At 33.0% G+C, this 13,678-nt stretch overlaps 1 protein-coding gene across 1 annotated transcript; it reads right to left on the bottom strand.

The window, feature by feature from the left end:
* Positions 1 to 5,259: 5,259 nt before the first annotated feature.
* On the bottom strand, positions 5,260 to 6,539 carry LOC132045095 (E3 ubiquitin-protein ligase RSL1-like). Its single transcript, XM_059435623.1, has 2 exons — positions 6,111 to 6,539; positions 5,260 to 5,685 (listed from the first exon to the last, which is right to left on the bottom strand). Exons 1-2 carry the CDS (start codon positions 6,500 to 6,502, stop codon positions 5,622 to 5,624), a joined length of 456 nt encoding a protein of 151 aa, XP_059291606.1. The 5' UTR covers positions 6,503 to 6,539; the 3' UTR covers positions 5,260 to 5,621.
* Between the last annotated feature and the right edge of the window lie 7,139 nt (positions 6,540 to 13,678).

A 13,678-nucleotide genomic window follows, 5' to 3' on the forward strand; every position in this document is an offset into this window, starting at 1 on the left:
AATACGGATAATGGTTACATGTGTATAAACAGATACGGTACTATGATATGTATATGTATGTGTTATGGTGAAAGTAAGATGACGACAAGGATATGATTAGTTATGCTAAGGTCACGATATGCCTATGCGACGTGTAATAATGTTAAAGATGATGATTGATTTCATTTATGAATTCTTATGTGTGTATGTATGCATCGAGCCCGTGAGGGCCGAGTACGGATATTATCGAGCCCGTGAGGGCCGAGTACGGATATTATCGAGTCCCGAGAGGGCCGAATACGGATGATACCGAGCCTATATGGCCGGGTACGTGGTTGTAATGCATTATAACTATTGTATGTGTAAGCGTGTGGATGTAATGAGTGTACCTCTAGAGGAAGTAAAGGGGTAATTACGTATGGCGAATGTTTAAAAAGGTATTATGAGAAACGAACAGTTCATTTATATCTTCATCCCTTATGCATTATGCATTATTATTGTTGATGCCTTACATACTCGGTACAATGTTAAAACACGACGTCCGTTTTCTGCGGACGCGTGTTCTGCCGGAGGTAGACAGGGAGGCGACCCAGGTTCGTAGAAGCTATTAGCTGACTGAGAGCACTCCTTTATTCCGGAGGTGTTATTTTGAGACAGTATTTTGTGTACATATATTTTGGGCACGGCGAGGTCCTGTCCCGTCCATATGTCTAGTACTCTAGTAGAGGCTCGTAAATACGTATGGGTAGGTAGTATGGTCTCACCAGTTTCTCATATGTATACGCATGTATGTATATTATTATTTTGATAGCCGAAAGGGCTTATGTTTATAAAAGTAAATATGTTTCAAATGATGATAATTTTCTATGATTATATACATGTATTATGGATGAGAGAAGACAAGTAGCAACATGAGTGGTGTTCGGTGGTTAGCCCCGGATACCCGTCACGGCCCGTAGCTCGGATCGTGACATAGGGGTACCTTACTGGTCCCCTCACCTGCTGCTGCATTATCTCTCTGACTAACCATAATATTCCTAGTCAGCGGTATCCCTGTGCAACATATATCAATTCACATTAGACTTCAACTTGTTATGACTCTGCTCTATATAGCACGATCTGGATCAAAAAAAAGAGTAACCAATCCTAAATGCCCTGTAGCCTCCCATCTATCAATGTGGTGCACAATATATTCATAAACAAAACTCTACAGGACACGGCTTTGTAGACTTCCTAGGACACGACCTGCTCTGATACTATTTTGTCATACCCCAACCTTGGTGGGATGGACAGACACCTGGTGCCATACCTAGATAAGTATTATCTCAGCAATGCAAGTAATCTACTATATCAATCACCTGTAACCAAAACAGCCCAAACAAATATATAGATAATCGGGCCTATGAGGCCTCAACTATAAAACACATTACTTACACAACACTACTGACCACAGGTGTGTATCAGTCTACAAAGCCTATAAGAGTGTCTGACAAAACAATTTGGTTGGGACAGCGCCCCGGCCTACCGAACTAGCCTATACAACTAAATCACAAGTGACTCGACTCGGCTACTCCAGGAAGAAGTGGAGCTCACCAAAATTCTGTTGATCAACTGGAGCGTCTACTCACACACCATTATTGGTTTACGAGCTCGACCTGCAAAGATGACATGCAAAGACTCCAGCAAAAGGAGCGTCAGTACGAAACAATGTACCTAGTATGTAAGATAGATAATCATAACAGTAAGTACTGAGACCTCAAATAGAAACAAGTAACAAGGTAACCACAAGTGTAATGGAACTTGTCACATACCTGTAAGTTGCATTCTATTAAGATTTCTACTAATTGTACCAAATGAAATGTCATGACGGGTTTAAGCTACGCCTACAAGTACAACTAGTATCTGTCTCGCAAATACGCTTTACTAGAGCAACAAATGGGCCTTTGAAGGCCAGTAAGTAGGCCTCGATGGACACCTAATAAGCCTCGATGGCTAACAAGTAAGTTTGAAAGCTAGCAAATAGGCTCAAAGGCTAACAAATAAGCCACAAGGGCAAAGGAGCCGTTCTTCTCAACTCGACTAGTTTCTCTGCTTATTACCTTATTCAATGAAAGCTCTCTTCTAACATGACAACATACGATACATATATTTGCTTACAGGTAATGTAACTGAAGAATTCACGTACCTTCAGAGTTCATAACAAACGCATATATAATCAAATAAAAAGGTAGATAAGGTAGGATTTGGATGACTAAACAACTCGCAATTATATGACCCGACTCTTGCTACCACCTACCTCTTCAGCCTCTTATGTCATGAAGAGCACCAACGATTTTTAATACTCTATGAGATCATATCAAGTACTACAGCATCTGACGAGAGTTTAGTAGTTTGGAACGGAATCAACTAGGCAAACTCAAAGACCAACACATATATAGATAGAACATCTTATTACAACTCATATAAAGGCGAAGCCAGGATTTGATATTACTGAGTTCGGGATGCTAGTTCTTTTAAGTTCTTTTGGGTTCTAAATTAAGCATATGTATATATTCAATGTATTTCTTAAAACAAATACAGGGTTTGGACCAAAGTTACTGGATTCGGCGAACCCGTAACTCGTACACTGGCTCCGCCTCTGAACTCATGTCCTATAGTTTTCGACTCTTATTACATGCCAAAAACTACTACGCATAACTGGGATTTCGAGACACAATTGACAAGACCTCTAACAAGCTGGTTCATCTACTATTTACAATACACACTCGTGTGACGAATCAATTGAATGCTAATAAATTTAGGAACTAGCTTATGAGCCACGAAACTCTCAACTCGACTACACATGGCACAATCTGAGGTAGTAACGACACCAAATACAAGAATAGAGTACCTATGGCAATTAATCTTCTTAAGCTTCCTCTCGTTAAGTACACTTTCTAATGAGTCATGCCAAATGAAGGAAAGGATAGACATTACATACTTTTATTTGATCTTCGAATAACCACAACGAGTCAACCCTTCAAATATACGTTTAACCATTTTAAGACAACTAATATCAACATAGTCAAAAGCCTAACAACACACTACAACTATACCAACACTATCGTCAAGCAATCAAAGTGCGACGAGCTCCCAAAGCTATATACAATGGTGTACTCCACGCCCGACCTCCTTTTAACAACTAACAAGCTCTACACGAGCTACCAAACCCTACTAACCTCCATACCACATAAAACGTAAATCAATTTACACAACAGTTGTAACCTGAACTCACGGCTTCCGATCACCGTCCCGTGAGTTTTAACAAATAAAAACATTAATCGCACATACGAGCTCGTAGAGAGACATAGACGATGAATCAAATTTAGGTCGCCTACTTTAAAGCTTCTCGTGACCTTCATTCACTACGAAGTAGTCTCCAACTCACTAACTATCCGAGTCGAGAGAGTAGTCTTGTTGCTAAAGTTGTTCAAGAACGTGGAGATAGTTTCCTGATTGATCTTAAACGTTTGGAACTAAATTCATGTATAACTATAACGGACAGTGGGTAAATTCTTTGCATTGGATTGCTAATTTGATGTCTCTTCGTTTTCCGTAGGAATGATAAGTACATGTAGAAGACCTATGGGAGAAAAGGACAAAAATGGTCCCTTAACTATGTTAGTAGGTTCAAAATAGTCCCTAAACTATGCACTTAACGGTTTTGGTCCTTTAAGTTTACCACAAGTTAACAAAAATGGTCCCTTAACTATGAGGGTTGGTTAAAAATAGTCCCTTAAGTATGCACTTAACAGTTTTGGTCCTTTAAGTTCGCCCTCGATTTTATCCATCGGTTTCCGTCCATCATTTTTTTGCTTGTTTTTGGTAGTGACAATTTTTTTAGTTTCTGCTATTTCTAATTTATTTCTAAAGTCTAGTGTATTTTATTTAGCTGATGGATTCCTTCGATTTTAATCGATAGAGTCCGTCGGTCTTTGTGTTTCAAGACACCATTTTCTGACATTATCAAGTCTGTAGGTTTTTTCCTATAACCGACTGACGTCCGTCGATTTTATCGATTTTATCCCGAGGTATTTGACCGTTTCTTTAATAATGTGTACTTCTAGATATGAGTTCTCGCTAATTTTTTCCTTTTTTTTTTACAGTTCTCGTCAAATCTAACAACAGAGTTTGATGAATAGTTTGTCGGAGACTAAAACTGTTAACTTTTGGTGAACTTAAGGATCAAAACCAACCCTCATAGTTAAGGAACTGTTTTTGTTAGCTTATGACAAACTTAAAGGACCAAAACCGTTAAGTGCATAGTTAAGAAATTTTGAACCTACTCTTATAGTTAAGGGATCATTTATGTCCTTTTCTCGACCTATGACGGTGATAGTATGCCGCGTTAGTGTTTAAGAAGTCTTATGTGTAGGATGCGTACCAATTCTTCCTTAGTCAAAACGTACTGCAATATATAATATATTGTTGTGAATAAACAAATGGATGCCCATGTGGGGCTACTTGCACTGTAGAATACTCTCCCCTCCAAGTAAAGTCCTGTGTAGTAGATGAAATACATAGCTCAAATCAAGAAATAAAGTACAATACTTATTTCTCTCTTTGTGCCTCTCTTTCTTCCAATTTCTCTCTTTGTGCCTTTTGTTGCTCTTAAATTTTAATATACAGTTTTATTTTACAATATATATATATATATATGAAACAATGGTAGTTACTTACTTACTAATAAAACAAAAAAAGGGTGGCCCGTGGGTTAACGATAAATAGTATTCTAATTATGATGAATCAATTGTATATGGAAATTGGTCGATTCATTGAAGCATGTTCACTTTGTTTGGTATGATTCGGCATATCTATTTTATTTTTTCTTCTCAATGAGAGGCTTCCCCAACAGCATAGGCAATCTTCATGGTCTTTCCCAACTCAATCTTTTTTATTATTGACATCCGGAGCCTAGATACTTTACTCTCATATGAATTTGGATATAAATTTTGAAGTTATTAGAGATAAAATTTGCTTATTTGAGAACTAGGAGTAATATAAGAAGTTTATAAATTAAAATATAAAATGACATAAGTCAAAATATCTAATATTTAAAAATATTAAAGAAAAATATGATCAAACAAAAACCTCTTTGACTCTTCAAATCACATATGTGTCAAATTAGTTGGACTAGATATAGCGTCAAATCGATATAGACTATTCATTTGATCGGTCCCGTTAATTTGACATTGAAGTACATTACTGCTCGCCTTTTATTGTGTACCCAAAGTACTTAACTTTTGACAACAGAGGGAAAAATAAATGCATCATAGCTTGTTGAATTGGTCTCCAATTCAAGCATATTAAGCATAAGTAGTGAATCCTGTGCAAGACTCAGGTTCGTACTATACCGCATCAAAGACAATCAAAAAAGAGTTCAATTAAATAATAGTAGCAAGTAACATATTTTTTTTTTTTAAATTTCAAATCTCGCATTTTAAAGATGTTTTACACGCAGATATGTAAAAAAAAAATACACTGGACGTGTACAAACTTAAGGTCTTCAGCTTAAACAACCCATAAAAAGTGATTTGGTTCTCCCTTTTATCCTGCAACATTTTATCCAGCATCCAGTGGCAGTCCCAATATGATTAACGAGTCTAGCAATTCCAATGCATTTCGCTCCAAGTTTCTCCACATGCGTAGCAAAATTGTTCTTTACACCTGAATCCGCAATATATATAAACATATTCATTAGTTAATTTAAACAAGTTACGATAGATATATACACATAACGCTAGTGTAAAAAAATTTCACTGTCAGGTCAACTAAAAAGATATCTGTGGATAAATCTTTTTAAAATATGAGATCTCCGTGCTACAACATGTAAAAAATGAATTAGTGGTTTACCAGTGACGAAATCAAGATTTTCAGTATGAGATTCAAAATATGAAAGAGTAAATGAAGAAGCCAAAAGGGTTCAACATCTATTATATATACATAAAAAATAAGTTTAATCATGTATAAACTTTTCACCAGAGGGGTTTGATGAACCCCTTGGACCTTCCTCCCTCCGCCCCTGGGCGTTATGTTGACGATGTATATTACTTAAACTGATAAATTATACTAGCCAAAAGTAGCACACTAACCTGCAAGTGATTTGCATACAACCATCAACCTTCTCGACAAGGGAATTGCAGTGAGGGCAATTCTTCCATTTGCGATTCTCAGCAAGCAACTTAACCCTTATGTCATTTTCTCTGTCTTTTTCTTCCTTTTGAAACTCATCACAATCACGCCCAGTGTGCCAAGGGACTCGACACTGGGTGCAGAATGGTCCCTTGCACCAAGGACATATGTTCATAGTGATCCCTTCAACAGGATGAAGAATGAGCAACTTTGAACATCTTTTATTAGGACAGCACAACTTTTCCCTCCTTGCAAGAGCATTATTTTTCGAGGTTAAAGAGTCCTCAAGAACATATTGCTCTTGAAGTTCTTTTGCATATTTGGCATCTGATATTAGGATAGGCAGAGCCATTTAATTAGGAAATATTAGATCTGATGGGGGTTTTAGCTATGAAAATCAAGAATTGGGAACTAAGCGGAGTTCTCGAGGGTCCTGATTTTATAGAGAGAGAAAGGAAGAGTTATGGACTTATGGGATCTGTTGAAAGCCGGCGAGTGTATGCGCGCATTTAAAGAGTTTAATTTTCTGTATTGTCTGTCTATTCGCTGGGTATCCATTTATACTAGTACATATAATTTTTTTAATTCTTGTTCATCAAGGAAGTTTCTGCAGGGGGGACACGGAGTGGACTCGGAGAGTTGGTGAGTTCAATCCCACGAAGCAAATGCTGACTCATATAAGTGTGTAACGTTAGTCATGTCGTGATTATAAAAACGTTATCAATGTCCAATGACATAATTATAAATCTTCGGAGAATAGGACTGATATTGATTAGATCTTTATGATATATATTTCATATAGTATTTAGTTTTAATTAATTTAGGCTTATATTCCATTATGTAAAAAATATGTTGTGGAGTATTTAATATTTCAAAAAATATTTTATTCTCAAATATGAAATAATAATGGTGAATAGTTTAATATAATATTATGAATAATTAACTGATGAAATGATTAATAATTATAAAAATTGTGAATACTCAGAAAAATAGGAGGAAAGAATTGATTGGAGTGATCTGCGAGTCTGCGACGTGTGTGCGTGGCCCTCCTATTAATAAAAAAATAAAAACATAAAAACTAGTGGCGGTGTCCCTCGGGCAAATTGTAATACCAACCTTTTTGATTGTTCATCATTTTTATAAAAGAAAACTTTTGACCTTTTCATTTTTAATCACATGTGAACGACTAGCAACAAAGGAGTAGGGAGCAGTTAGATAAAATCCTGCACAAATATCTTATATCCGGGCTTTAATTTATGTCAAGTTATTTAATTGAACACTAATCTATATTTGTAATAAAAGTTAAATATAAATAAATTGATGTGACACCTCTCTATGACTTAGAATATCATTTATTTTTCTCTTTTTTTGCCTTTTTCATATCATTTTTTCAACTTCTCCTCTTTCTTATTCACATGTGCTATATTAATTACACATTACTCTTGCTTAATCATTTTAGAAAAAAACTAAAAACGGTCACGCTTTATATATTCTCTTAATTGCACCTTTCTTTCTTCTTTAACTGTTTCTAAAGTAAATGCTTACCGTTTTGTGCTAAATTATACTATGGAGATCCTTTAAATAATACTTCTAGCTTATCAAAAGGTCCAACCCTGCTCCTACGTTTTTCTTTTTATTTACTAATTTCATGAGATGAGAAGTATGATATTGGTAAGTTTTATTAGCTTTTTTTATATGCTGCTATACGCTATTTTTAGGTTGTTTACTCTATTATTGAAATTGGCTTTAATGGGGAGTTGGTTATGCCTTCAGTGCCTGATTATTCTTGAAGTTGGTCTTAATCAGGACTCCGTAATGACTTCAATGCCGAGTTATTCTTGATGTTTTGCTGCCAATTTTCTATTTAAGATTCAGTTATGCATTGAATTTAAGGGTGGCAATATGTGCTTAATTGGTTGGATTATTTCTTTTGGGTCTGTAAATATGTGAATTCTTTGCTACAAGATTGGTGATTTTACTCACAAGAAAATGTATTTAGTCTTTTACTGGCATGGAAAAAGTATTTAGGGTGACTTAAGTTTCATATCTCTATCCTTTTTTTTTTTTTCCCCCGCTAAGTGTATCTCTAATTAAAGATAGTGATATGTAGATGAATGGACGATTTTTCTTGAACGTATGGAAAGCACAGGTGAGAAAGACCTAAGCTAAAAATGGTCACTTCATTTAGAAGAAAAACTTTATTTTTGGGCTTAGAAGAGGAGTAATCTGGCAAGAGCTGGAATTCAAGTTTTTCATTTGCAAATTAAAGAAGTATATATAAGATTATGTTCACATGGATAAAATATTTCAGCAGATATTTTAATATAATATATCTCTTTTCTGGTGTATACATTACTAAAATATTAATGACACGTCAATTGAAGATTGGGATGACAGGTTTTAACTTCTTTTGTTGTCAAAAATATTATACTTTCTTGATCAGTTGATAATTGTAACAGAGAGAGAGAGAGCCAAAGAAAGGAAACGGAATTTAAAGGCAAAAATTATAGAAGCAAAATGGTAGGGGGAAAAGAAAAGATTGGTAGAGAAAGAAAAGAAAGAGGAAGGAAAGAATAAGAGAAAAAAGTTAAATAAAATATAAAAAAGCAGGAAAAGATATTTTAATGAAGGAAATACCCTAAAAAAATAAAAAAGAATTAACACTTGAGTAGAGCAAACACTTCACGTGCCACGTTGAGGGAGTTATTTACTCCTTATTTTGACGTTTTGAGCAAGGAAAATTTTGTAACAATTTATTTATTTATTTATTTATCTTACAAATCAGACGCTTAAAAGGAGAAATGTTAGATACTTATAATAAACGTAGGAAGAAAAACTATAATTTAAAATTTGTTGCATATCTGCTCATAAAATGCTCAATTTTCCGTTAATCCTAGAAGAGTAAACCACTTCACTTGTGATTTTTTTTTTTTTATCACTTGTGAAGTATTGGATAAGTATATAATGTTAATTCTTTATAATAAAATGAACTGAAACTTGAAATCTAATCTATTTAATTTGAAGATAAAAAATATTCGTATATTAGAAATATATTATTTAGGTTTATAATTTCGCGCGAAGCGCGAATATATTCACTAGTTTAAGAATAAAATGAAGACTTCTAAAATTTGTGATCTAAAATAAGTCATGTTGTAAATTAGCTCATTAAGATTAAAATGAGAAGTTTAAAGTTAAATTGTTACATGCTAAATATAGCAAAGTGTTATTTAAAAAAAAAAGAGTGTCACATAAATTAAAACAGAAGGCTTATTAGTTTACGTTATTGATAATTCCACTATCTCAATTAATGTGGCATGAAGTTAAGAAGGAAAGAATTTTTTTTAAAAATTAATAATCTAATATAAATCATAAATATTTGTAAAATATAAAAAGTCATAAATATTTTTGTCTATAAATTATTTTATTAAAAATACAATTTATAGTTTAAAATTAAATTAATTTCTAAACAAGAAAGTATGACATTAAAAAAAGTATGAATTGAAAAAGAACGAAATACTATTTTAATTTATTATTTTATTACTAATAATAGAGTTCCAGCTGCTTCTGGTCCTTGCCGACCAAATGGACGCGTTTACTTTTCTTATGCTTTTCTGTAACAAGTTGTAAATGTCTAAAATATTTTACGATGATAGCAGATACGTGGCACGGTGACAGAAATTGAAACCTAGGTAGACTTACCTACTAAGTACCAACTTGAGAAGATGTGGACACCAACCCGGTTTAACGTTGATACTAGTGGCCATGCACGGGCCCAATGTTGCAGTTTATGTTTTCTCTTTTCTGGTAATTTTTTTCAATTATTACCTTAAAGCTAAAATTCAACACAAACTTTTATAAAAAGATCAGCTCGATACACTAAGCTTTCACTAACAAGCTTTTATAAAAATACTTCTTTTTTTGAGACAAATTTTATTAAAGTGCTTCAAGAGCATGACATGAGAGCATTCAAAAATTCTATAGCATGAAAAGTAATTGGTGGTTTGTATGGTTTAAAAAAAATTTGAGCATAAAAATATTGAAGTCCTAAGAAATGTAAAAATATCATTATTTTGTGAAAGAAATGCTAAGTGTTGTGTGTTAACGTTGTATGATACTTGTAGAAGCACCACTTAATATAAAACGGAGGGAATATTTTATAAAATATTTATAATATTATTTTATTATTGATATCGCAAACACTTAACTAGATTAACATGATTATGTTTAAACTGCACCACAAATAAAGGAAAAGAATTGCATGTTGGGCTGGGATGGGTATAAAATTGTGTGGGGAAGAGTGTGCTGACATATAATGACATAAACAAAGGTCATTTTAGTTGAACCAGTCGAAAATATATTCAGAAGCTACAGTAAAATTCCTTTAAACCCAATCACATTGTTTCATTTCGGCTGGAATGACCGAAATGCCCCAAAAAAGCTAAGCAACCATGTTGGAAAACTCGTGCTCTGCAAGGGCCCAATATATGTATATAATTTTTATCAATATTTTGAATTTTTTTAATTATATTTATATGAGAAGAAATTTATAATATTTGTCGTATAATTTTTTAATAGCTAAATTAAAAAATTAGAATATTGAGTTGATCTAACTGAATTTAACTTCAAATATTAATCAATTTAACTCTCGATAAGCAAAAATATCACATGAATTGGAAAATAACATATTTTGTTACTATATGCAATAATATTTTTCATTTGCTATATTTCAAGCGAGTCCGTTAGGTACACCAAAAGTTACAATGTACACTGTAAAAGAAAGACACAGAAAAATGTTCAATACTTTTTCTAAAATATGTCCAAACGAGCTTATTCAGCATTATCCTTCTACTCATAGAAACATACTGGACAGTTTAGGTTTTTTCCTTTGTCCTTTTTCATTTAAAATAAATGTGTAGAATAAATTGTTAATGTTTTTCTTGTGAACTTGTAATCAAACATTGAAGAATCTATGGAAATTTTTTCTTCAGTTAAAAAAATATGCACGAACACAACTGTAATTCTCACATACTTTTTTCCAACTTAACTCTATATTTTTTAAAAAAACAAAAAAGATACCACAATTTTTATGTCCATATGTCTAGTTAGAATTTCAAATAATAACATATTTTGTGTGGATTATTTCGTTATTTTATTTATTAATCATTTTTAATTTGAAATGAAATTTTTTAAGTCTTAAACATTTGTAAAAGAAGGAAAAAGAGAGAAGCAAAGAACAAAGGAGTGAAAACACGTAATATTTCAGATAGCTCTACTGAAAGCTTTGTGTGTGTACATATAAAATAAATTGAGAAGGAAGGGAAACTGAGAAAAAGGGCAAAAAGCTGCCAAACATAGCAGGTGTCCCTCTAGCATCACACTGCTGTTGCTCTTTGGAATAGAATGGTCCTCTAATTCCTCAATATCTACCAAAATACCTGTGGACAATTATGCAATAAGAGTACAAATCAGGGGCAAAAGAGAAACATGAAAAAGTGGTAAGTGATGATAATGAGATAAGGAAAGGACAATTTAGGCAAAACATTTAAAAGTGTATGCAGCAGCGACGATTAATTTTTTTTTTGGCCAATAATAACATTTCATTGTGACTGGAATGACTAAATTACCCTCAAAATTGTCAAGCAAGCATGTTGACGTGCTGCTTGCTTATCCCCTCTTATAAGATAGTAAAAATAAAAATCTAAAAAATCTCCAGAATATTCATAATTTATCAATTTTAATAAGTACTTAAAGTATAGGGTGTGATTGTTACGTTTTCAAGTTACAACCTTCCTTATCTAATACCGTCCGGCCGAGTGCTAAAATGAAAAGTGCCAAATCTGAAACCAAACAAAGTTGACGAAACTGAAACGAAACAAAGTTGCAAAAACTGAAATGAGAATTAAAACCAAAATTACTTCAAGCAAAACATATATCCGTGCGTCAAGAACAGCAAACTAGATTCTTACTCAGAATAAATATAAGGGATAGACTAGTAAAAAGTAACAAAGAGAGTATCAAGTTTGAGCTAGAGAGGAAAGTGTAAATTCTCTAACATGTCCCCAATAAAGCTTAATATGCTAAATATATGTACCAATTGAGAAAAGAACTAGTTTCAATGAGACATATATAACAAAGTTCTTTTACCCATTTTTTTTAAAAGGTTCTTATAAAAAGGAAAATAGGAAAGAAGAAAAGATTATTGTCTAATTTGTCGTCGTTCAAGTTTTACAATTATTAGCTTCCGCACGATGAATTATTATTTCGATCCCACTTTGGAATTCTATTGATGATAGAGGGCACGTGAATTAGGGGATTGCTTTCGCTTTCAAACATTCTAATTCATATATAGCTGTATTTTTGCTTTTGAACTGATTTTCCTTTAAAAATAAAATCTTTTCTCCTGATTGAAAACATATATTCCTACGTACTGTGTTTTAACGTTTTTCTTTTTGGTTATTCTTTCTGAAGAAAATATGCATACGTACTGAAAAGACGTGTTTGGTGTTTGAATAGAAAAACAAGATTTCATGCATCTAGCTTCCAGATTCTCTTTGGTCAAATCAGTTCTTTCTTAAATCAGCTCTTTTCATAAAAGTTAGTGAGCAGGTATATAAAGCTTGTATATATTTCTCGAACATAGAATGTGCTAGCCCATGATCTAGCTGAATTCTCTATTTTCCTCTTATCTAGTATTTCTTGGAATTATGTTTTTCCAGATTGGATTGTAAATAATGCATATGAACATTTGACATGGAAGTAATATAATGAAGCAATATAATTTACTGAAAAAAATAAAATCCTATGCGAGGTCCAACTCGGAAGCTGGAGAAGTAGTTGCTAACTTGCTATGTTAAATTGAATTGTATGTCAATATTGAATACTAAAACATGACTAAATAAACTGAAAATGGTCATACTTATCGTTGTAATATTAAGAATAATTATATTTGTCTCCGTTCCACTTTTTAAATATTTAAACTCCTACAGTTAAAATTTTGATCATATTTTACTCCACCCGTTAAATGGCTTGGTCACAGTTTAAAAATAAAATAAAATAGCTGATCTGGAAATAATTTTAAAAACCCGGTTCATTTTAATCAAACCCACCGACACCAACATCCCCATTTTACTCAAACCCATTCAATTTTCCATAATATTGTTTTCTCCTTTTTAATAACTTGCTACTTTTAAGCTCGATCATTCCCAAGTTCTGAGGAAAAACGAAGTTCTCCGTCTCTTATTTTTTCTTTCCGTTTTAACAATTCCTAGTTCAATCAGGAAAGTGAAAACTCTAATGCTCTATAAAATAAATCAGTTAGCCATTGAAGAAATTAAAACATATTGAAAAAGTAATTCAAAGTCGTAGGAAATTAAAATTAATTAGAATTTGGTTATTTTAATTCATGTCTAATTAGCATTTATAGTCAAATTTATATAGAAATAGGTTTTCCCGTTTTGAGTTGAAGTAGGTTTCGTACTATTATAAATATAAGTGTTGCTACAGCTATTTACATATCGTGGAGATTGTA

This window comes from Lycium ferocissimum, unplaced genomic scaffold (genome assembly GCF_029784015.1).
Source record: "Lycium ferocissimum isolate CSIRO_LF1 unplaced genomic scaffold, AGI_CSIRO_Lferr_CH_V1 ctg60, whole genome shotgun sequence".
Lineage (NCBI taxonomy): Eukaryota > Viridiplantae > Streptophyta > Magnoliopsida > Solanales > Solanaceae > Lycium > Lycium ferocissimum.

Excerpts from the sequence above, each read along its gene's own strand:
- LOC132045095 (XM_059435623.1), bottom strand. The coding sequence starts at position 6,502 with ATGGCTCTGCCTATCCTAATATCAGATGCCAAATATGCAAAAGAACTT. Across the intron at positions 5,686-6,110 it reads TGTATGCAAATCACTTGCAG|GTGTAAAGAACAATTTTGCT; the intron begins GTTAGTGTGCTA and ends TTGCGGATTCAG.